Below are 24,840 nucleotides of genomic sequence, written 5' to 3'. Positions count from 1 at the left end.
GCTGCATGTTCAGTGCGGAGCCTGTCAACGCAGCTCAGTCCCATGATCCTGGGATTGTGACCTGAGTCGAAATCAAGAGTCAGACACTCAACTGACTGAGCCACCCAGGCGCCCCTCTTTGATATGTTTTAAATAGGAGAAGAAGAGGTGGCATCATGCTAGGCATGCCAGAATTGTAAAAGCTGTGGCCTTATTTAAGTATCCCCAAGTGCAGATGTTGATACATTTGTGGGGGCTGCTTTGGCACTTAGCAGTGTGTGTGATAGACCATGAGATCATGCTTGCTTTATACTCAGGATCTTCACCTGCCCTAATATCATGTTAAAAAGAAACCTAAGGGTCGCCTGGGTGGCTCAGTTTGTTAAGCATCTGACTTTGACTTCGGCTCAGGTCATGATCTCACAGTTTGTCAGTTCGAGCCCCACATTGGGCTTCCTGTTGTCAGTGCAGAGCCTACTTTGGGTCCTCTGTCTCCCCTCTCTCTGCCCCTCCCCTGTGCATTCTTTCTCTCTCTCTCTCTCTCTGTCTCTCTCTCTCTCTCAAAAATAAACATTTTTAAAAAAAGTGAACCTAAAATGCGTTTATGTGTTGGATTTTATTTTTCAGGAGCCGAGGAGTGCTTCACCAATTTTCTGGGACGGAGACTAACAAAATCTGGCCCTATGTTTACACGCTTTTCTCAAACAAGATCACACCTATTCAGTCCAAAGAAGCATACTGAGCCCGCCCAATGAAGAACCAGGAAGATGTCATTCATTCAGTTGTATGTGTAGTATTGGTGCCGTGTCCAAATTAGAAGCTAGCGGGGATAGCTTGCAGCGTCTTTTCTAGTCTAAATGGTGAACTGAAATGAAAACAAATGAGGAGAAAGAGTTAATGAAGAGGCTCTTCTCTGCCTTTCTGATGAAGGGTCACCCACACATGTCTAGGATGTCTCTGCACGTCTCAAGCCCTTCACAAGAAAGCAAGTACAGGCTGGATTTCAAAGGGTGTATAACCCAAACTCTAGCTGATTTCTGACCATCACATTGTTGCCATAGTAGCCTTTTAACATGTGATGGTGTTGGCCTCTGGTTCTCCCTGCCCCCCAAAGGCTATTGAACCACAGCACCAGGTGGCCTGAGAATGCCAAGGGCAGTAGCCCCGGCCTTGTCCCAAGTTCTCTGGTATGTGCCCTTCCTGGTGACCGTGCGATTGAAGCCAGTTGCTCTGTGGTCACTTCTCTGGCCTTGAGTGACTGTCCACAATTAGCTTTTCTGTTCGGAGTGATACCTTTTTCTGCCTCCATGCTCTGTAGAGTCTCTCCTTTTTCAGACATCCTGGAATGAAAGGATTTGGCTTCTAGTATTTTTATTAGACTGTATTTTGGTACATCTGTTTTCTCCCTTCCTAGACTATGAAGTAATAGATAGTTACTGCTTTTATCTCTCTCAGATTCCTTTCTAAGAGCCGAGAGTGAGGGGAGGGTGTCCAGATGCTTCTTGCAGCAGGAACTGAGCTCTGCAGAGGGTCTACTTACGCTGCTGGGCTGACCCTCATGGGTTGACACTGCTCTTTTCTTTTATCATGAAAAAATAAAATCCTCAAAGTCTTTGGGAGTCTTCAGAAAAATGGGAGATACTACATACATGTTAAAGAATCATATCTTGTGTATAGAAGTAATAAGACCATATGGAATTACTGCACTAAAAGAATAGTTTAGCTTTTTATTCAAGACAAAAAAAATGTATTTTGAAATGCTGCTAAATATTGATGCTGACAGTGTTTTTCTCCTGTGAGTGACCCAAACATATTATAAATAGTTGGTAAAGGGAATGGAGCCTGTGTGTTGAGGAAAATGTTGCACTAGCTGTGCCCAGACTGAGTATGACAGCTTTGTGATTATGGGAAAACAAATTCTTAATTTTTTTTCTTTCTATTCCAAAGATGCTTTCTGTGGGGTGGCCATTAAGTCTAGAAATATAGATGATACAATTTTGTCATTCTTTGTAATGTAATATCAATAAACCATTTATTAAAGATTTGCCTGGTTTCCAGACTTGGTGGCCACCTAATGTAATTCTGGCTCTCCTCTGGGAAGGACAATGAAATTTATTCCTGTTGCCTTAAAAATAAATACCCCTCTTCATGCATCGTGATTGTCCCTAAGGAGGGTTCTTTGCTATTCCTGAGAGTGACTTCTGACTCCTCATACTGAAGAGAAGGGGGGGGCGGGGAGCCTATTTCAGCACGCCTCTGGTGTTGCAATGCATTGTTTATTTTCTGAAGATGTCCTGGAGAATCTCCAGTCAATTCCCTGGCAGGTGTGTTCTGTATGGTAATGGTTGCATCTTCCTTACAAATACTGCCCCGCTCTTGACAGTTCCTCTCCTCTATACCTTCGTGAGAATGTTCTTTGACTACCTTAGTGGAAACATAGACTGGTCTCCTCCTCATTCTCTGAATCACCATGTTACTTTTTGGGTGTATGCAATGGAGATGCCCAGTTCAAGTCTGTGAAACATCAGTGCATGATATGGACTTCTAGTGCTTTAGAAGAGCCGTGTTTGAATGCCGGTTGGTGGGGACAGGGTGAAAATCAGACCTGTAGGTAAAGCTCAGGTTTCCTGGGGAACCAGGTACGGAGAAACAAACCTGATATGAAGAAAGTTGCACAATTTAGACTAGTACTGCCATGGAGACAATTTCTAAAAACTAGGAAAAGTAGAGAGTTAAGGTTGTTTTATGGGTAATTCAAGAGAGGAAAGTGTGTGTCCTTTTGGAAGTAGAAAAACCTACATGACTCTTCCTTTACTTCTCTTTGTGTTTAACAGACTCCTTTGGAGTTTTTGAGAGAGTTATGGGAAATGGCTGGTCCCTGATGCCATACTCTAGTTCTCAATCCTTCCCTCCTCTCCTCCAGCAGAATAGATAGTTATAGTCAGTGTGGGAGCCTCTCAGTGTCTCAACAGCATTTGCTGTTTCTGTGCTTGGTGAGGGCCCTGTGCTTGGTGAGACCAATAAAAAAGACAAACACCTTTTCCATGCGTCTTTGAAAGATGATACTTATTTCATGTTCGGTGGCCTAAAAAGTCTATTTCAGATTTTCTTCAACAAGCTCTGTAGCATTTTCTCCAGTAATTTTGTAAAAAATTAAAATTCTCTTGAAAATATTTTGATAAAAGCTAAAGGGACATCTTTTCTTGGTTTTTCTTCTACTGCCACAGATACGGTTCCTTCACAGTTCTGCAAAGAGAGTAATTTGGGTGTCTATAAGATTCCTACCGGTCCACATATTCTGTGGTTTAGCCAGTTGTGAATTAATACTGCTTTTCATTGTCTGAACAGGCTTCCCACTTACTTAGAACTTGGAGACATTGCTGTGTTTAATATCCTTTAACACTAAGGCAGACATAAAATAAGTATCATTTACTGAAGGCCTTTGGGCGATAGGTAAAGTTCTAGGACCTTAGCAAACGCTCATTGAATCTTTCAAGCATCCTTTGAGATAGGCATGAGGCCATGTTTATGAACAAGGAAGTCAAGGGTCAGAGATGTGAAGTATCTTGCCCAGGCTCTTGCTGCCAACAGACAGTCCAGCCAGGACTCACACCCAGGTTTTCCTGATTCTGCAGCCTGAGTTTGCTCCTGGATGTTAACTATCTGTGTCCTGTCCCAACCAACCTAGGGTGCTGAGCCTGCTTGATTTTGCTCGTATTTCCAAGTGGCCTCATCAAAAGTAGCAGAAGTGACATTCAGCTCTATATGGGACTGTTCTCCCCCTCCCCGCTTTGCTTAAGCAAAGGGAGCTGCTAGAGGAAGATCTGAGCCTTTGATCTTCTTTCCTAACTTCTCACTTATAAAATGAAAGGCTGTTGAAATAGGCTGGGCTTGGGTCCAGGCTAATCTGTGGAGGGGTCAGGTTCCTTCATGTTCCTCACCTACCTATGCTTTTGGTATCCATGGTATTGTACCCCTAAGGGACCTTAACACTTCAGCCGCCTTCAACTATAGTTCTCCCTGTAGATCTGGGCTTCTGGGAGTTAGATGCTACTCACTTTTCTTCCCTGATACCAGGAGAAATCACTCCCTCACTCCCACCCCTAAATAAGGCCCTGATGATAAACATCCTTCCTGAAGTGCTGGCAGGTGATGGAGCCCCCAGCATACCATCTTGCCTATGTCACATTGCATATTAACATGATCCTGAATGCTACATTCACACCTTTGCCTGCCATCTGATGTGGCACTGCTTGTCATGCACAATTCTGGCGGAAACCAGGGGAGATTGGCTTCCTGTGTTATCCGCCCTGCCCAGGGTCACTCCCCACCACCCTCCAGCAGCCAAGCTCAGATGAGCTCCAGCTTTACCCAGGGTGTGCCCCTCCCTTTGGTAGGGAAGGAAAAAGGTAATAACAGCCAATGGATAAGGGGGATTCTTGGAAAGAGCTACTGCTGTGGCTTCGCCCACCTACCACTTAAAAATGTTGTTGAGACAGGATGGTTTTAGATAGATGGGTGCCTGTGCAAAACCATAAATAGGACTGTTAGAAAATTTAGTTCACTAAACTGATTTCAGTATTTGACTTTCGCTGTTTAGCAGTTTAAACAGCTTACCAGCCTGCTGGGGGTCCTGCTTAGGTCATAAAGACCACAAATTTCAAATATGTTAAGGCATAGGCATTCCTAGTAGTTCTTGTTTATTGGTACTTAATGCTAAGTGCATTATGTGCATTGTCTAATTAAATCTGCAGTAGTTACCCTAACGTAATAGATGTTTTAGTTATCTTGCCTCTGTGTAAAAACTGCAATCATTCTGTTCACTTAAGTTTGTATTTTCATGTATCTATAGGGATTAATCAAGAAATCCAAAAGGGCCTTTTTTTGTACCTTTTCCTCCTTTGAGTTCCCCATTCTAATTAATAGGTAAAGCAGTGTTATTTGATTGTACCTGGAATCTTTGCTTTTGGCACTCTGGTGCTGAGGCAAGAAGTGGGCACTCAGTGGGTCTTGGTGGTAGTTGCACACTGTATATACAGAGAGCATATATCTCATCTGCACTCTGCTGAGTTACAGGATCTCGGGAGACATTCATATCTACCTGATGAATTTCATTTATTACCTTTCATTTAAAACACAGTATCTTTTTTTGCTGCATTTAATTTTGCCAGAGAGGCAATTCATAAGGCCAAGTTGTGTTCTTAGTATGAATTGCTTTCTTTTTAATTCCCCTGCATTTTTAGTAACTCCCTGGTCTATTTGGTGTCTCAAAAGGAGAACCTAGCAATGCAGCCTGTTTTTTGTTGTTGTTGTTGTTGTTGTTTTTTAATACGGGAGTGTGGTCTAGTCATAAGTTATCATCCCTTTCCACATATAACTGATCCAGTCTGGTTTCTAGATGAAAAGTGTGCAAGAGCAGATGTTGGGAAACCCATGAAGCCGTATTTCAACTATGAAGAAAAATATACTTCCTGCATCTGTTGAGATATACTATAATTACAGTTGTTCATAAATGCCATACCTTATCTTTCTTTTAACAAATTGCACAATTCTTGCCAAAATAAATGCCATTATTCTGTATGCTTCAGGGAAATTCCCCCAATTTGATCAGTGAGCATGTGTGTGTGTGTGTGTGTGTGTGTAGGGAGAGGGAGGGAGAGATGGTGAAACATTTCCAAGGGGACAAGAGCCCTTGGATGGCATGGATGTGCATTCCTTCCGGGTAATAATTACGCTATTCCAGGAAACAGCATGTGTCTTCCTGGAAATAAAGATTTCCTGTCTGTAACTTTTGCAAGTTACACCAAGTGCACCTTGTGATTCTCCCTGGGGTTGGTGTGTGTCTAATTCCATTTCATAAAACCTTTCTTCATTTTAAAGCTTTGGCTGTGAAGTCAGAAATGTGCTAAATAAAAACAAACTGTTTTGTATTTAATTTAGAGAAGGGTAAAGGGAAGAAAAAAAAAACTCAGTCTTTATGTAAGCTCCAAGGTGTTAGGGCTTAGAGGGTTTTTCTAGTTTAATGAGAATTTGTACTACTGATTTTTATATATTCCTGTTTTTGAGATGAACAGATCTCTGGGGAAATTGTTGCATTACAATGGCGTTTCACTGTGACCCCTCTCAAGCTCAAATCTGTTCTCTTAAGCCAATGACAACTTGTCACTTCGGTTTACTGTCCTGTGAAAAGTCAGCTCCAGTTTCCCAGAAGTTGTGTGTTTACGATGAGTCAGTGCTTTTCTTCAGTGAAAGTTGTCAGCCCTCTTGATTTGGGTGTATGTGCTTAATTCAGAGTATCTAAACCTGTAGTCTAATCTGTACATGCTCTCCTAACTGTTAATTGTTATTGACTATTTTGATTATCTTGCTTGAAGATTGATTCCTACTTTTTAATTTGATAGAAATAAAGTTTTTTTTCCTGCTTATAACTAGTGAATTAATTTAACATTTGTATTGCTTTTTACACTTGAGAGTATACATCTTCATAGCTCTTCACATTTATGCTATTCTGTGACCGCTTCATTATCAACATTGTTATCTCCAATTTGCAGATGAGGAAAATAGTGAACACAGTGTTGCCTGGATGAGGTGACAGTTGGCGGCAGAGCAAGATCATGAACGTAAGCATTATGATCCCCAGTCTCCTTTTCTGCAACACCATGTTGCCTCACTTTGTATACATTCAAGCACTTTTTTTTTTTTTATATGAAGTTTATTGACAAATTGGTTTCCATACAACACCCAGTGCTCATCCCAAAAGGTGCCCTCCTCAATACCCATCACCCACCCGCCCCTCCCTCCCACCCCCCATCAACCCTCAGTTTGTTCTCAGGTTTTAACAGTCTCTTATGCTTTGGCTCTCTCCCACTCTAACCTCTTTTTTTTTTTTCCCTTCCCCTCCCCCATGGGTTTCTGTTAAGTTTCTCAGGATCCACATAAGAGTGAAACCATATGGTATCTGTCTAAGCCATACAGAGAAAGACAGATATCAAGCACTTTTTTTATCTAGCACTTCATTCTTTGCATATTTTCATAAACATTCTTTAGTTTTGTTCTTGAAACAACTGGATGATGTGAGTAGATTCTCCCCCTACCTTGCAGATTAGGAGACTGGATCAGAGGATGTGAGTCTAAGATCATAGTGTCAAGGGCCAACTCAGCAGAAGCAGGAAACTCAGCAGACCTGGCTGCTGGATGCTAGAGTCATGGAGGAAATACAGCCAGCCTCTGCAGAAGCCTTCCTGCAACTGGGGGGTGGGGGGGGGGGAGGGAAGGGGGGAGATGGGGGATGCCCTGGCTTCTCCCAACCTCACATTCTCCTGTCTCCTGCAGGGGCTTCCCCTTAGCTGGGTTCCAAAGCTCACTGACCTAGAAGCCTGAGGAAATGTCCCACAGGCCTCCATGCCCCTAGAAGGTGAACCGGATATGGTGGCTATATGGTAGATTGTATCAAAGTTAAAGCCATTCACTCTTTAGGAGAATTTTACTTTTCTGCCCCATGGCTTTATGTTTGGGCATACTGACTTGCTTTAGCCAATGAAATACGAGCAAAAATGAAGTGTGCCACTTCTGAGCGGAAGCCTCAGGAGCCAGAGCATGGTCACCAATCTCTTTCCTTCTCCAATGAGACTGTCAGTCTCCTAGGGCTCTTCTTTCAACTGGGATCCTAAAATGGACGTGGAGCAAGATTAGTCCATGATGGATTAGTACTGTGCATGAGAAATAAGCCTTTGTTTTTCTCATCCCCTGGGATTTGGGTGGATTTGGTACAACAGCATAATTTAGTTCAAGCTGACTGATAGAAAATGGGCCCAAGACTAGTATATCATGTCATCTAGTTATAACTTTGATTCTCCTATCAAGCACTATTAGGCTCTGGGGATGCAAAGATGAATAAGACCCAGTTTTTGCCCTTGACTTCCTTAGTCTCCTGGAGGAGATGGAAATATATTTAGATAATTATACATAACTGTTGGGATTATTCACTGGATTATAATTGAGAATATACAGATGTAGTAACTTTTTCAGCCAGCCAACTAGTCCAAGGAAGAACTAATATTTGAGCTGAGTGATGGAGGAAAGAGGGAACCCAAGCAGAGGGAATGGTATGTGGGCAGAAGTATGAGCACATAGGCCAGGTGGAGGTCAGACAGGTATGGAGCAGGACTGGGGAGATAAAGGTAAGATTGAGTTGTTTGGGGAAGTTGTACTGACCTGGTCTTAACTTTGTTTGTAGTAGACAGTACAGAGTCTATGCCAGAAAGTGACTCATGAGATTTACATGATAAAATTGTACTACAGATGTGAAGTAAGGTGTGACTGAGTTTAACAGAAAGGGATGGTTGGATTATAACGAGTATGGGGTGCCTGGGTGGCTCAGTCGGGTGAGCGTCCGACTTCAGCTCAGGTCATGATCTCGCGGTCCGTGAGTTCGAGCCCCGCGTCGGGCTCTGTGCTGACAGCTCGGAGCCTGGAGCCTGCTTTGGCTTCTGTGTCTCCCTCTCTCTCTGCCCCTCCCCTGCTCATGCTCTGTCTCTCTCTGTCTCAAAAATAAATAAACGTTAAAAAAAAAAAATAACGAGTAAAGAAGGGTTAAATGTCTCCAGGGGAGGCGTGCCTGATTGGCTCAGCCCTTAAGCATTCCGTTCAGGTCATGATCTCATGGTTCACATGTTCGAGCCCTGTGCCAGGCTCCACGCTGGCAGTGCAGAGCCACCTTGAGATTCTCTCTGCCCTTCTTCCACTCATTTACGTATGTGCACATGCACTCTCTAAATAAACTTAAAAAAAAAAAATGTCTCCAGGGAGAGATTGGAAACAACAATGAAACGGGGGGTGAGTATAAGGCCGTAGGAAGTGACAGAAGCTGTGGAGACAGCAGTGCACTGCTTTTTCTCAAGGGAGAGTCACTTCTCAGCTCCAGCCAATTGTTGTTCCTGGGGATGCTGGCAATGCTACCCGGTCATTCAATTTAATTAAAACAATGACAACAACAAATACATTGCACAGGCTAAACTATATTAAGCCAATCTGGGACTAATGGTTTAGACAGAGACACACCGGAAGTTAGGAATGAGGGTCATAGTGGCTCGATAGATGTCTATGAAGTAAGAAGGTAGGATATGTGAAGGCAAACGAGTATGAAGGTGAGGACTGTCTAACTTTGAGGAACAAAAAAAAAGTTGTGTAGTTGTATAGAATTGTGGTTTGTCAGAGGATACCACCTATTCAAATAAATCACTTGAGTTTTTTACCCTAGAGTTCAACTGAGTGTGATTTTTTTTCCCTTAATCCTTTTCAGCCAGTGAATATGTAAGCATCCAATAATTAAATGAAAACCATACCCATACTTAAGGAAACCTCCTTAAACTGTGTATGTGTATTTTAAATATGTGTGTATGTATATATATATGTATATATAACGCACGTGTGTGAAACAATTATATCTATGTGTATATATGCATATGTAATAGGAGATAGCTAAAATTTATTGAGGGTTTGCTCTGTGGTGCCAGGCAATAAGCCAAGCCTTATGTACAGCTAGAAGTAATGAACCTGAGGTTCAGAGAAATTAAGTTATTCAAGATCACTCACCCAGTAAGTGGTAGAATGAAGTCTTCACTCCAAGTGGTCACTTATGATTACTCAGTTGTTCTTACTCATTCTGACTCTCGTTGCCCAAAGGGACCACAGTTAAGCGCTGTGCAATCAAGGGACCTGTGGCCTTGGGCAGGAATTCCAGGAGTCAGGGTACACCTCCACTTGGAGGTAACTAGACTTGAGCAGTGTTGAGTCTCTCTAGTGGCCAGCTTTTCTCCTAGCCAGAATCCTGTGGCCAGTCCCTTTGATAAGTCTCTTCCCTCCCATGGAAGATTAGATCTCATATTACACCAGGAGCTGACACTTTGCATTCCCCCGTTTAGAGTCATGTACCTTGAGAAAAGAATAAGTTTTCCTGACAAGGAAAAATCAGTGATACCAAAATGAATGCTACATATCTAGATCAGTCGGAACAGATCAGCCACTCTTGTCACAGTAATGGCCCACATACACTGACCACTCTAGATCCACTATGTCATATGCACCAACCATCCTGGGTGCACTGACCATATCGGACTACTACGGACATGTTGGCCACCAGACATAACAACTGCCCTGGACATATCATATGCACCTACTGCAATATGGAAACAATGTATCATTGTGACAGGGTCAGAGAGAAGGGGTGCAGGCTAAAATTGCTTAGAGACTTGAATGAACCATCTTCTGTATTTTATCTGTATAAGACCCTCCGTTGCGTTTCTTCATTTGAAACAAAACAAACAAACAAAAAACCCAGCCTAATTGTCTAATGCTCACATGAAAGCCTCACCTAAAAATTTACAAATGTTGGCATTTATCAACTGAGGTTAGATAGCTAGGACTCTTTGAACATAGATGGCAGATGTCTAAACCTTAATCTTTCTGCACATCTTCCAAAAACCACATAGACCAAGGAAGGCAAATAAAATCGCAGTTAACTCACCACACAACACAATTATATCTACTGCACATAGCAGGAAATAGAAGACTGCAAACCCCCTTTTCATTTGAGTAGGAAAATAGATATCTGAAATCAGACCAGCTATGGACCTGTGTGGAAGTGGAGAGGTAGGAATTATTTGGGGAAAGTATTGAGAGGGCACAGCTTCTGGGAGACAACAAAGGAACTTGAAAGGAGTAGCTATCTCTTAAGAGATCTGGTGATTAAGAGGGAAGAATAAAGAAGTTTGTGGAAATTCAGCGTTCTACAGAAATAAGATCTTCATGAAATCTGACATACTAAACTCTCCCTAACACCCCTGCACACCCCAAATAAGAGATGCTTTTCATTAAGGAAATTGCGTTTCACTGTACCAACTGAAGAGGGTACTCTTGAACTAAGAAACTAGTAAGTCACTCAGATCCTTCAACTCCATCTGTAAATACACCTGATTCAGAAAAATCCAGAAGTCTTAAAAATGAAGAGGAAAAGGCAGCCAACATCCACACAAAGTTACTTTGAAAAGGAAATTAATTAGAATCAAAATTCTTCAGCTGATGAAAATACTCAAGCCCCAACCCTGAGGCAAGAAGAAACTGTATCACAGCTCTCCAATATGAGTCAAATACAGTTAGACAATCAATAACAGATTTGAAAAAAAAACCCACAAGTCAGAAATTCACAAATGGAGATGAAAAGTGGGCACAGAACAAAAAATTTGTGAAACAAGAATTGCCTGACTACAGAAAAGGGAGTGAAGAAAAAGACAATGGTCTTCCAAATTAGGACCAAACTGCAAGGTGCATGAAGAAGAAAAGATTCAATAAAGCATACGTCGGAACATGAAATGAAATTTTCCAAGAGAATTAAGCTAAGAAAAAGTAAAAACCTCAGAAAAAAAATAATAGCTATAGAAGACAAAGAAGATCTAACACACCTATAATTGAATTTTCTAAGAAAGAAAAACAACAAGTCAAAACCAATGTTTAAAGCTATAGTCTAATAAAAACATATCAAAAGATAAATAAATGAAAGAAATCCTGAATCTACATATTAAAATGGTACACTGTGGAACTGTGGGAACTTAGAAGAGTCAATTTTAAGACATATTCTACCATACCTAGGAAAACATATCTGGGCTCCCAGGCAAAGAGACTAAGTGATTCAAACACAAATTAAAACCACAATGGGGCAACATTGTCAAGGAAAGAAAGTGTACTAAGGATTTTATGTACAGCCAAGCTGACTTTCAGTTATCAAACAAATGTGGCAAAAAAATGTTTATAGTTGCTGACTCTGAGTAAAGGGTACCAAGGATAATATTCTTTTAACTTTTCTGTAGATAGATACTTTTCTAAATATTAAGTTGGGGAAAATATCTTAAGTTTAAAAAAGTATTGCCTATTTATTGCTCTCTGAATTCCTCTCCCCAGCCTCTGGCAACCCCTAATATACTTCTATCCGTGGATTTGCCAATTCTGGACAATTTCATATAAATGGAGTCATATTAGTGGCCTTTTGTGATTGGCTTTTTCACTTAGTGTAATGTTTTCAAGGTTCATCCATGTTGTAGCATGGATCAATAATTCACCCCTTTTTATGGCTGAATAATACTCTATTGTGTGGATATACCACATTTTTTAAATTCATCAACTGGTAACACTTTGGGTTTTCCCACATTTTGGCTATCATGAATGATCCTATAAACATTTGTGTACAAGTTTTTGTGTACACATATGTTCTTAATGCTCTTGAGTATTTAAGAGTAAACTTACTGGGGTCACATGGTAAACCTATGTTTAGCTTTTTGAAGAACAGCCAAATTATTTTCGAAAGTGGTTGCACTATTTTACATTCCCACCAGCAATGAATGTTTCATTTTTTTGCACATTCTTCTCACTCGCTTTTTGAGAGAGAGAGACAGAGAGAGAGAGAGAGAGCAAGTGCACATGAGCTGGGGAGAGGCAGTGGGAGAAGGAGAGAGAATCTTAAGCAGGCTCCACTCTCAGCACAGAGCCTGACATGGGGCTTGATCCCATGACTATGAGATCATGATCTAAGCTGAAATCAAGAGTTGAACACTTAACTGACTGAGCCACCCAGGTGCCCCTCAACACTTGTTATTGTGTCTTTTTGATTATAGCCATCCTTGTGGATGTGAAGTGTTATCCCATTGTGGTTTTGATTTATATTTTCCTAGTGATGTCTAGCATCTTTTCATATTTTGTTATTGGCCATTTGTATATGTCTTTGGAGAAATATCTATTTAAATATTTAGCCCAGGGGTGCCTGGGTGGCTCAGTTGGTTAAGGGACTGCCTCTTGATTTCAGCTCAGGTCATGATCTCATGGTCATAGGATCAAGCCCTGCATTGGGCTGTGCACTGATGGTGTGGAGCCTGCTTGGGATTCTCTCTCTCTCTCTCTCTCTCTCTCTCTCTCTCTCTCTCTCTTTTTCTCTCTCTCCACCCCACCCCCCACCCTCCCCTACTGGTTCTCGCATGCTCTCTCTCTCTTAAAATAAATAGACACTAAAAAAGTATTTGTCCATTTAAAAACTGGGTTGTCTCTTATTGTTGTGTTTTAAGAGTTCTTTATATATACTGCATACTAGACTTTTCAGATGTAACATTTGCAGTATTTTCTCCCATATATGTATGGGTTGTTTATCACTTTTGTGATAGTGTACTTTGAAACACCAAAGCTTTTAATTTTGATGAAGTCCAATTTACATACTTTTTTTGTGTTTTTGGTGTCATATTTAAGAAACAATCCATAGTCACAAAGATTTTACATCTATGCTGTCTTATAAGAATTTCATAGTTCTTACATTTAGGTCTTTGATCTAATTTGAATTAATTTTGCATATGGTTTGAGGCAGGAGGTCTAACAATTTTTTTCATGATGTGCAGATATCCAAACACCACTTGCTGGAATTATTATTTTTTCTCCATGGAGTTGTCTTCATAACTTGGTTGAAAATCCACTGACCATAGATATATGATTTTATTTCTGGACTCCTAATTCTATCCCATTGATCTATATGTCTGTCCTTATGCCAATACACACAGTCTTGATTACTGTAGCTTTGTTGTACATTTTGAAATAGAAAACATGAGTTCTCCAACTTTGTTCTCTTCAAAGAATGTTTGGCTCTTCTGGGTTCTTTGCATTTCCATATGTATTTTACAATCAGCTTGTCCTTGCCAATTTCTGCAAAAAAGACAGGTGAGATTTTGATAGGGATTGTGTTTAGTCTGTAGATACATTTGGGGAATATTGCCATTTTAACAATATAGTCTTCCAATCCATGAACATGCGATGTCTTTCTATTAATTCTTCAATTTCCTTCAGTGATATTTTGTGATTTTTACTGTATAAGTCTTACATACTTTAAAATTTTTTATTCCTAAGTATTTTGTTCTTTTGATGCAACTGTAAATGAAATTGTTTTCTTAATATTTTCAGATTGTTCATTGTTAGTGTATAGATATATAATTGATTTTTGTATATTGATTTTGTATCCTGACACACTGCTGAAATTCTTTTTTAGCTCTAATAATTATTATCTTTCATGTTCAAATTGTCCCAAACTTGGCAAGTAGGATCCTTTTCAAGATGTTATTTCTTTTTGATATAGCTCCATCCATGTTTGAACACTTACTTGATTTTTGGCATAAGATCTCAGAGATATCTTGCATTTCCCTTCTAAGACCTGGTATTAGCCATTTCTCCACAGAGCTCTAGTTTCTTTTAGTGGGGTATGATATTTAGAACCACTAAGATCTTGGTACCAGCTGTGTTCGTTGTTATTGTAGTGACATTAGACAGAATTAAGAATACAGTAAAACCCTGGATTGTAAGTAACTTGCTCTGCAAATTTTCCACACGACAAACAAACATTTCTAATAAACTTTAACTTGATAAATGAGTGATGTCTTGCAATACAAGTACTACATGACACTGAATATCACATGATCACAACTGAGCCAATGGCAGGATTGTGGGTGATGCTCAGATGCTTGGTCTCCGTGTTTGGCAGAAATCAGTGATTTTTCAGAATATTGTAAGGTGCCCACAACTGGCACTAGTGTATTTTTTGTCACTTCAAAGCATCTATGGACAGTCCTTTGCTTTTCCATACAAGAGTAAGCTTAGGAATGCTTTGCTTCATTCTAGGTCAGGTCTGCTGCCTTATTGCCAGTTACATTAAATACAATATATGGCAAGAGTTTATTAATAATGTACTGTAGTCAACATCCGTATGAGCATATATAATGGCCCCCTTGCAGAAAAAGATTCCATTGAGCCAATAGATAGCAGCGATTCCGTTAGTGATAGTGAAAGTCATCCTACACAATAATCCTCCTCTCTCTTGTCTCTCTCAAACCAGTCACAAAGGTTTTCAAAGGTAAGTGCAGGTTGATTTGTTTATTTTTCATATATTTTGTATTTTCTTTATTATTTTGTATTATATTACAGTATTATAATCATTTAAAAAAATGTTTTTGATGTTTATTTTGGAGACAGAACATGAGTGGGGGAGGGGCAGAGAGAGAGGGAGACACAGAATCCAAAGCAGGCTCCAGGCTCTGAGCTGTCAGCACAGAGCCCGATGTGGGGCTCGAATTCACAAACTGTGAGATCAGGATCTGAGCTGAAGTCTGACTAAGCTCAACTGACTAAGACACCCAGGCGCCCCTGTAATCATTTTTATATGAATATTTTTGGGTTGTAGAACAAATCATCTGAGTTTCCATTATTTCTTATGGGGAAATTCACTTTGATATGCAAGTGCTTTGGATTAACCAGCATGTTTCCAGAATGAACTATCCTTGCAAATCAAGGTTTCACTGTATATATATTTTTTCTGTTTTTTACTTTTTGTTATTTTTTATATTGCAGTGTAATTAACATAAAATGTTATATTAGTTTAGGTGTACAATATAATGATTCAATAGTTCTATACATTACTCAGTGCTCATCATAATTAAGTGTACTCTTAATTCCCTTTATCTATCTCACCCATGCCACCAGCCACCTTTTGCCTGGCAACCACCAGTCTTTCTCTGTATTTAAGAGTCTGTTTTTTTTGTTCTTGTTTTTTTTCTCTTTGTTCATTTGTTTTGTTTCTTAAGTTCCACATATGAGTGAAATCATATGGTATCTTTCTCCATCTGACTTATTTCATTAGCATTATACCCTTTAGGTCCATCCACTTTGTTACAAATGGGAAGATCTCATTCTTTTTTATGGCTGAGTAATATTCCTGTCTGTGTGTGTGTGTGTGTGTGTGTGTGTGTGTGTGTGTGTGTAGCACTCTTCTTTATCATTCACCTATCATGGGCACTTGGGTTGCTTCCATATCTTGCTACTGTAAATAATGCTGCAATAAACATAGGGGTGCATATATCTTTTCAAATTAATGTTTGTTTTCTTTATGTAAATACCCAGTAGTGGAATTACTGGATTATATGGCAATTCCTTTTTTTTTTTTTTTTTTTGAGGAACCTCCAAACTGTTTCCACAGTGGTTACACCAATTTGCTTACTTATAGTGCATGAGGGCTCCTTTTCTCCACATCCTCTCCAACACTCGTTATTTCTTATGTTTTTGATTTTAGCCATTCTGACATGTGTGAGGTAATACCTCATTGTGGTTTTGATTTGCATTTCCCTAATGATTAGTTATGTTGAGCACCTTTTCATGTGTCTATTGGCCACTTCTATGTTTCCTTGGGGAAAATGTTTATTCAGGACCTCTGCCTATTTTTTAATTGGATTTTTTGGGGTTCTTCTGGTGTTAAGTTGTATAAATTTTTTATATATTTTGGATATTAACCCCTTATTAGATATATCATTTGAAAATATCTTCTCCCATTCAATAGGTTGCCTTTTTGTTTTCTTGATGGTTTACTTTACTGTTCAGAAGATTTTTATTTTGGTGTAGTCCCAAATAAATTTGATTTTGCTTTTGTTTCCCTTGCCTCAGGAGACCTATCTAGAAAAATGTTTCTATGTCTGATGAAAATAAATTACTGACTGTGTTTTCCTCTAGGAGTTTTAACTCTTTAATCCATTTTGAGTTTATTTTTGTGTATGGTGTTAGAAAGTTGTCGTTTCACTCTTTTGCAAAACCACTAAGATCTGGGCACCAGGTATGCTCATGGTTATTGTGGTGACATTCGACAGAGTTCAGAAATATATATATTTATTTAAGTTACAAGTTCATACAGTATTTTCTTTTTTCTTAAGCGTTTTTAAAAAATATTTATTTTTGAGAGAGAGCTTGCGTGGGGAGGAGCAAGGAGAGAGTGGTGACAGAGGATCCAAAGTGGGCTCCATGCTGACAGCTTGAGCTTGAGCCCACAAACATTGATTCTCTTGGCCTTATGCATATGATATCTGTATAGTTTTACTCATTTTCCACTTCTTTTTTTAATGTTTGTTATTTTTGAGAGAGAGAGAAACAGTAGGAGAGGGGCAGAGAGAGCGGGAGACAGAGGATCAGAAGTAGGCTCTGCACTGACAGCAGAGAGTCAGATGCCGAGCTCGAACTCAGGAACTGTGAGATCATGACCTAAGCCAAAGTCAGATGCTTAACCAACTGAGCCACCCAGGAACCCCTCCACTTCTTAATCCTAATTGTCTTCTCTTGCCTGATTGAATTGGCAAATATTTTCAATGCAGTTAAATAGTAGTGGAGACAATGACATCCTTACCTTGTTCCTGATCTTAGAAGGAATGCCTCTTGTGTTTCTCCATTAAATAGGAATTTTAAATTTTAAATTTCCTCTGCTTCAAAAGTTGTATATGTCTCTTCCATTGATTTTTTCCTAAGGAGTTATAAGTACATGACTATATTATATTCCATTGATTTCTGTTTTTATCTTATTTCTTTCTTTGTACTTTCTTTTGGGTCAGCTTGGCTTTTTCTAGCCTTTTGAGTTGAGAATTTTATTCATTTATATTAATTGTATCAGTTTTACATGAATTTAAGGCTATAAATTTTTGTGCAATTATTATACTGATGTATCACAAATTCTGAAATGTAACATTTTTTCTTTATATGAATTATATGAACATTTTCTTTTCATGAATACTTGAAAAGAAGGTGTGTTTTCTATTATTGAACATCTTCATTTAAGGAAAGCTTTAAAAAGTTCAATTATTATATATTTTTTTTTTCAACGTTTATTTATTTTTGGGACAGAGAGAGACAGAGCATGAACGGGGGAGGGGCAGAGAGAGAGGGAGACACAGAATCGGAAACAGGCTCCAGGCTCTGAGCCATCAGCCCAGAGCCCGACGCGGGGCTCGAACTCACGGACCGCGAGATCGTGACCTGGCCGAAGTCGGACGCTTAACCGACTGCGCCACCCAGGCGCCCCTCAATTATTATATTTAAGTGTTATATCTGAGAAAAATGAGAGTATTATTCAGGATTATACTGCAATATATTAACATTATCTAATAACTTTTTAGATCTATTAGAACTCTAGTTTGGCTGATTACTTTTGTCTGTTAGAAGTCTGTACTTCTCAAAGTCCTAAGAAGATGGGATGTGCCAGTTGGCGAAAACTAGAAAAAGGAAGAAAATTTCATATTTTAAAATTATCCTGAAATGTTCTTCTTTTTATGGTCTACCACTTATTCCTTTGTTGTATTTTTTTTCTGGAGTCAAAAAGACAGTTCAAAGAGTGATGTGAAGTTTCATTTTTGTCTTTGTTCTTACATTTTAAAAATTACAGAAATGATATGTGTTTAGTAAAGAAAAATGGGGTGGGGTATAAATTAATAATAGTCCCATTGCCCAAGTATAGCCATTGTTGACAGTTTGGTATTCCAATTTCTTTTCATCTGTGTATACATTTTCCTCACATATAGTTATAATAATAATTATTATGAATTTATATCCTTTTTTCTTATTGACATTATAGGGAAAGAATTTCCATATATTAACATATTATTTTCCTAAATACTGTTTTTAGTACCTTCACATGTGGACATATCTATTCTATGATTGGATTTTTAACACTTTTGCCAAGTGAAAATCTGTTCTTCTAATTTATGAACAATACAAATTGCTATATAACATTCACACAGTACAGAAAAATATAAAATTATGCCCTTAATTCTTTCACCTAGAGGGTGAACTCTGCTAATATCTTCATACCCAATTTCCTGTATCTCCTTACTTATCATAAATGCGATCACAGTTTACTAACCTATAGCCTTAAAAAATTTTTTTTAATGTTTATTTATTTTTGAGAGAGAGAGACAGAGTGTGAGAGGGGCAGAGAGAGAGGGAGACACAGAATCCGAAGCAGGCTCCAGGCTCTGAGCTGTTAGCACAGAGCCCCATGCGGGGCTGGAACTCATTGACTGCAAGATCATGACCTGATCTGCAGTTGGACGCTTGACCGACTGAGCCAGCCAGATGCCCCTATAGCCTTTAAAAAAAAAAAAACAAAAAAAAAAAAACAAAAAAAAAAAACCTCAACAGTGCTGTTAACAATAACAACAAAACCCTTCCAGTATTATTTTGCACCAAAGAATGACCTTGTATAAGATGACAATTTTTTTGTTTCAAATTTGTAATATGAAAATTTCCAAACATTGGTATTGGTAGAGAGAGAGAACAGTTCAATGCATTCCATGTAACCACCATCCATCTTCAACACTTACCAACTCTTGGCCAATCCTATTTCCTTTATATCCTCACCCATTTCCCCACTCTCAGATTATCTGTGCTTATTAATTGAATCCCAGGCTTAATGATGACTCAGAACTTCATAAAGTCGTGCACAGTTTTTGAGACCCTTTGTAATCTGGTCTAACTTTCCCACTGCATCTTTTGCCACATTCCCATGAGCCTGATACTTAAGTTATTTCAAGCTAAGATGTGGCCACATCATTCTTCCAACATGCCTTGCTCTGTGGGGCTTCTGTGTCTTTGTATATGCTATTCCATTTTCCTGAAAGGTTTCTTCTTCTCTTCTCTGTCAAACCTTTCTTTATCTTTCATGGTCCAGCTCACATCACCTTATCCATGCAGGCTTCTCTAAAGTCCTCCTATGAATATTCCTGTACCACTTTGTACTACTTCTGCTTTTGCCTTATCACACTGCACATTCTGAGCAAGTACTGAAGCAGGGTGGGGTCCAGCCTGCCACAGGGCCTGATATGAGGAAAAAACTTGGTAAACAGCGTCCACTGGAAATTTTGAAAAGTGTGCTTTAAGTTGACTTAACCACTTAAATCTATAATGATATTAAAAGAAAATATAAAAGATTTAGTTTTATAATACTGAAGTGTAAAGCCATTCATAATTAAGACATTTATAAAATAAAAGATCAAGAGCCCTGACTACAATAAAGAGTTAAATTTCATGTACAGGAAAATACTCTAAAGAATTAAAAGAAAAGTGACTAATGTGGAGGAAAATCTCACAGTATTTATATTGATATCCATAATGATATCCATAAAGAGCTCCTACAAATCAGTAAGAGAGAAAGCCAATAGAACAGTGAGTGAAAGATATGAACAGATAATACACAAAAGAAACATAAATGGTAAATAAACATGAAAGTCATTTAAACCTCTCAAGTAAAGCATCTTTTCATGTGCCTGTTGGCCATCTGGATGTCTTCTTTAGAGAAGTGCCTATTCATGTTTTCTGCCCATTTCTTCACTGGATTATTTGTTTTTCGGGTGGGGAGTTTGGTGGGTTCTTTATAGATTTTGGATACTAGACCTTTGTCTGACATGTCATTTGCAAATATCTTTTCCCATTCCATCAGTTGCCTTTTACTTTTGTTGATTGTTTCCTTTGCAGTGCAGAAGCTTTTTATCTTCATGAGGTCCCAATAGTTCATTTTTGCTTTTAATTCCCTTGCCTTTGGAGATGTGTCAAGTAAGAAATTGCTGTGGCTGAGGTCAGAGAGGTTTTTTCCTGCTTTCTCCTCTAGGGTTTTGGTGGTTTCCCGTCTCACGTTCAGGTCCTTATCCATTTTGAGTTTATTTTTGTGAACGGTGTAAGAAAGTGGTCTAGTTTCATTCTTCTGCATGTTGCTGTCCAGAATGGATACAGAAGTTGTGGTTTATATATACAATGGAATACTACTTGGCAATGAAAAAGAATGAAATATGGCCTTTTGTAGCAACATGGATGGAACTGGAGGGTATTATGCTAAGTGAAATAAGTCACACAGAGAAAGACAGATACCATATGTTTTCACTCTTATGTGGATCCTGAGAAACTTAACAGAAGACTGTGGGGGAGGGGAAGGAAAAAAAAAGTTAGGGAGGGAGTCAAACCTTAAGAGACTCTTAAAAACTGAGAATGAACTGAGGGTTGACGGGGTGGAAGGGAGGGGAAAGTGGGTGATGGGCATTGAGGAGGGCACCTGTTGGGATGAGCACTGGGTGTTGTATGGAAACCAATTTGACAATAAATTTCACATAAAAAAATAAAGCCCTCAAGTAGAGACTTAAAAACAAAGAGAACAATGTAAACCATTTTTAGCTATCAAACTCTCAAAATTAAAAATATTAATAATATTTAGGATTGTGAGGTTATGGTGTAAAAGCAAATTCATATGCTGTCACATGACACACAAATTGATAGAATCATTTTGCAGGGTAAATTGCCAGTACATATTAAAATTAAAAATTCACATTCCTTTGATCCTATTATTTCATTTCAAGGAATCTATCCTCTAGAATACATTTTGCATAAAGTTATATACAAATGATATCCACTGAAATCTTTATTGAAGGAGCAAAAATTGGAAATGACCTACATATCTTACAGTAAGGATATGATTAAGTAATAATAATAAATCATAATCTACACTTTTATGGAATGCTATGCATCAGAAAAATTTTCAGATATATTATTAATGAAAAATAGGAACAATATGTAGATTATGATGCCATTTATGTAAACAATACTGTATGTCCATGTGGTGGATAGTAAGTCCGTAACTCAGGTGTAGAAGACATAGAACTTCTCTTATTCGTCTATACTTCTGTCTAATTTCTGTTTTGAATCCCCACCACATTGACTTTGTAGCTACACTCTCAATGAATCTGAAGTGTCTTGTTCCTTTTCTGCAGGTCTGTATCTGACTTCCAAGGATATAGCCAAAGGGACAGCAGTCAGCCCATCTGTCAATGCAGGCATCTAGTGAGCTATTCATCTCCCTGTCTGATGCTTGTTTATCCAGTTCACATGAGTGTACCTGTCCTGTCAGCCCCAGAGGTTCTGTTGTCTGCTCCACCCTGCCCATGGCACGATAGCATTCTTCAGGCCCAGGACTTGTTTTGTTGCATTTGCTGTCTGTCAGGGCACTGGAGTACCTGAGAAACTGTCTACAGGCAGCTGCTCAGGATGCTGCCTCAGAGACAGGTCACCGAGCCCTTCATTTCAGGACCCTCCAAAACCTATAGTCTTACCATTTTCTTTCAGTCTCCCTATTCCCCACTTACCAGGGAATGACCTCCAAGGTGGGAGAGTGACACGTGGGCCATTCCTGTGTCCTCAAATCTTCTACTTTACTTATTATGTTTTTCTAAGAGCTTTGCATATACTGGGATTCATCCTCATTCCAAGGGTTCTAAACCTTTGAAAAGCAAAGCCAGGGGAAGACCCTTATAACCCATATACTTGTTTTTTGTCTTCCTTCTGTCACCATGGCAATGAGCACAAAAAAAGCCAAAGTGTTTGAATTGGAGAGTTATGACAAGGAAGGAATTTGGTTAATATTTCTAAATGTTTTCTTGTGATAATTTTTAAAAGTTATTATTTGTTTGTTTGTTTTGAGGAAGAGAGAGAGAGAGAGAGCCAGCAGGGGAAAGGCAGAGAGAGACAGGAGAGAAAGAATCCCAAGCAGGCTCTGTACTGCTAGCGCAAAGCCCCATGTGGGGCTCGAACCCACGAACCATGAGATCGTGACCTGAGTCAAAATCAAGAGTTGGATGTTCAACTGACTGAGTCACCAGGTGCCTCTCTTGTGATATTTTTTGCTTGTATTTATTCATATTTGGAAATGTAGAAGAAAGGTCTGGAAAGGTATCTGTTAAATAGTTAACAGTGGCTTTCTGTGGGGAGGGCTGTGAAATGTGGGAAGCTTCAACCTTGCCATATGCCTGCAAGGAGAGAGCCTGACATTTGTGAATCCTGTTAATGACTCCACACAACCACAAACTAGAGGTTTGAAGCAAGTGACATGTACAAAAGAGACTCCTCCTTTTCTTCCTTGTTTGCTGATTCTTTATAAAGAGAGTAGGTATCACTTCTCTTTCATGTCCTTCAGACCAAGGATATGATTAATAAGTCATGGGTTCATCAAATGAGTTTCTGATCTATATCTAATTTTCAGTATTCTTCAGTGGGCCCCCAAACCCTATTTTATCTCTATTGTTTCAAACTTGTCCTGTGTTGAATTTTGTCACCAAAGCTGTTAGCGAGTAGTAAAGTCCATTGATACATTCTCTTTTACCATGTGTGACTGTCTGTTGGTTGAAGTCTAAACCTAAAATGAAGGAAGGGGGAAAACAAAGGGTCAGGATCCAGTAGAACATGTAGTCCCAGATCAAGGCTCCTGCAGACATTGGTGGAAGGGGAAGCAGATCCATGTATGTGGAGCGAGGTCACACTGCTTTCATCATACACAGGACTCTGTTCTTGGCCTTGGATGCTTCAGTGACTGGGAAGTAAAATCATATTGATTACATTTACAACTAGGAGAGAAGCACTGTCTGGATAAAAGAATCAAGATTTCAAAAGACCTTGAGTCTAGGTCAAAACAACAAAATGCACTTTAATGGAAATGAATGCCAACTTCCACATTTAAGCTTAAAAAATTCATTTGCAGAAGTATAGAACGAGAGGAACTTGGCTTAGTTGCAATTGTTATAAAAAAAATTCTGAGATTTTAGATGACTGTACACCAGACTCTACACTATCCTAATGTTAAAAAAATCTTACTCCCTGCAAAACAAGTGAAATGGGCTTAGCTCCTATAATAGAAATGTAGTATTGTGTTCAGATTAATGGAGATCATCATATCACTGTTCTCGGCACTGGACATGCTTCCAGATATAACAATAAAAAATATGAATAATATGTAGATTATAATACCATTTAGGTTAAAAATGTGTGTGTGTGGTACACATGAACTTAGTCTTACATTTACGTATCAAAATTTAGTTGCAGAAGTAAAATCTTCATATGTGTTTTTGCTTTTAATTTAAACCCAAGTTAGTTAACATATAGTGTTATAATGATTTCAGGAACAGAATTTAGTGATTCATCACTTACATATAACATCCAGTGTTCATCCCAACAAGTGCCTTCCTTAATGGCCATCGCCCATTTAGCCCATCCTCCCACCCACAACCCCTCCAGCAACCCTCAGTTTGTTCTCTGTATTTAAGAGTCTCTTATGATTTGTCTCGCTCTTTGTTTTTCTCTTATTTTTCCTCCTTTTCCCTATGTTCGTCTGTTTTGTTTCTTAAATTCCACATGAGGGAAATAATATATTCGTCTTTCTCTGACTTATTTTGCTTAGCATAATACATTGTAGCTCCAGTCACATTGTTGCAAATGGCAAGATTTCATTCTTTATGATCACTGAGTAATATTCTATTGTGTGTGTATATATATATACACATGTATATATATATACACCACATCTTCATTATCCATTCATTTCATTGAATTTCATTCATTTTTAATGAATTTTTAAAATAATTTTGAAAATTTTAATGACTCCCTCCTCATGGCCATGTATCTTTGTAGACATTGAATATCCATATTTAGGCAGTATATGAAATATTTCGGAAGATTCCAGGTTCTACTTTTTTTTTTTTAATTTTTTTTTTCAACGTTTATTTATTTTTGGGACAGAGAGAGACAGAGCATGAACGGGGGAGGGGCAGAGAGAGGGAGACACAGAATCGGAAACAGGCTCCAGGCTCTGAGCCATCAGCCCAGAGCCTGACGCGGGGCTCGAACTCACGGACCGCGAGATCGTGACCTGGCTGAAGTCGGACGCTTAACCGACTGCGCCACCCAGGCGCCCCCAGGTTCTACTTTTTATAAAGATGTTATGAAAGAAGAAAATATTCAGAGGATGGTGAAAAGGGCAGAGAAAGAGCAAAAGGAGGGTGTGAAGGTGAAGGACCTGGGGCTGGGTGTCCAACGGGGACAAGAGTGCAGATTCCTTAGATATCAAAGGGCTGTAATGAGCAGCCCAAGGCAGAAAGAACTAAGGCGTGGGACTAAATGCTATAAAGAAGAGAAATCTAAACAAGGCAGGCCTGTAACGGTTAC

General features: G+C 39.0%; 1 protein-coding gene and 1 long non-coding RNA gene across 5 annotated transcripts in view; one reads left to right on the top strand and one right to left on the bottom strand.

The window, feature by feature from the left end:
* The window catches only part of AK4 (adenylate kinase 4), a 68,115-nt gene extending 65,316 nt beyond the window's left edge, over nt 1–2,799 (top strand). Inside the window, exon 5 of the mRNA XM_047085028.1 lies at nt 607–2,799. Within this exon, the coding sequence (XP_046940984.1) occupies nt 607–721 (115 nt within the window). The 3' untranslated portion in view covers nt 722–2,799. The remainder of the gene's footprint in view (nt 1–606) is intronic.
* LOC124515947 (uncharacterized) lies at nt 734–19,594 on the bottom strand. 4 transcript variants are annotated; one of them, XR_006962938.1, is made up of 4 exons: nt 19,188–19,594; nt 17,222–17,335; nt 1,273–1,319; nt 763–844 (listed from the first exon to the last, which is right to left on the bottom strand). It is a non-coding gene; the product is annotated as an uncharacterized LOC124515947 (long non-coding RNA). The 4 variants fall into 4 exon arrangements; XR_006962937.1 differs by lacking the exon at nt 1,273–1,319 and having other exon boundaries at nt 734–844; XR_006962939.1 differs by lacking the exons at nt 763–844; nt 1,273–1,319 and adding an exon at nt 7,410–7,645.
* Between the last annotated feature and the right edge of the window lie 5,246 nt (nt 19,595–24,840).

The sequence above is a fragment of the Lynx rufus genome, unplaced genomic scaffold (genome assembly GCF_022079265.1).
Source record: "Lynx rufus isolate CCGP_SWC_20201006 ecotype Redwood Valley unplaced genomic scaffold, mLynRuf1.p SCAF_2, whole genome shotgun sequence".
Taxonomy (NCBI): Eukaryota; Metazoa; Chordata; class Mammalia; order Carnivora; family Felidae; genus Lynx; species Lynx rufus.
The sequence above is the reverse complement of the archived record's forward strand: the minus strand, read 5'-3'. Positions and strand labels throughout refer to the sequence as shown.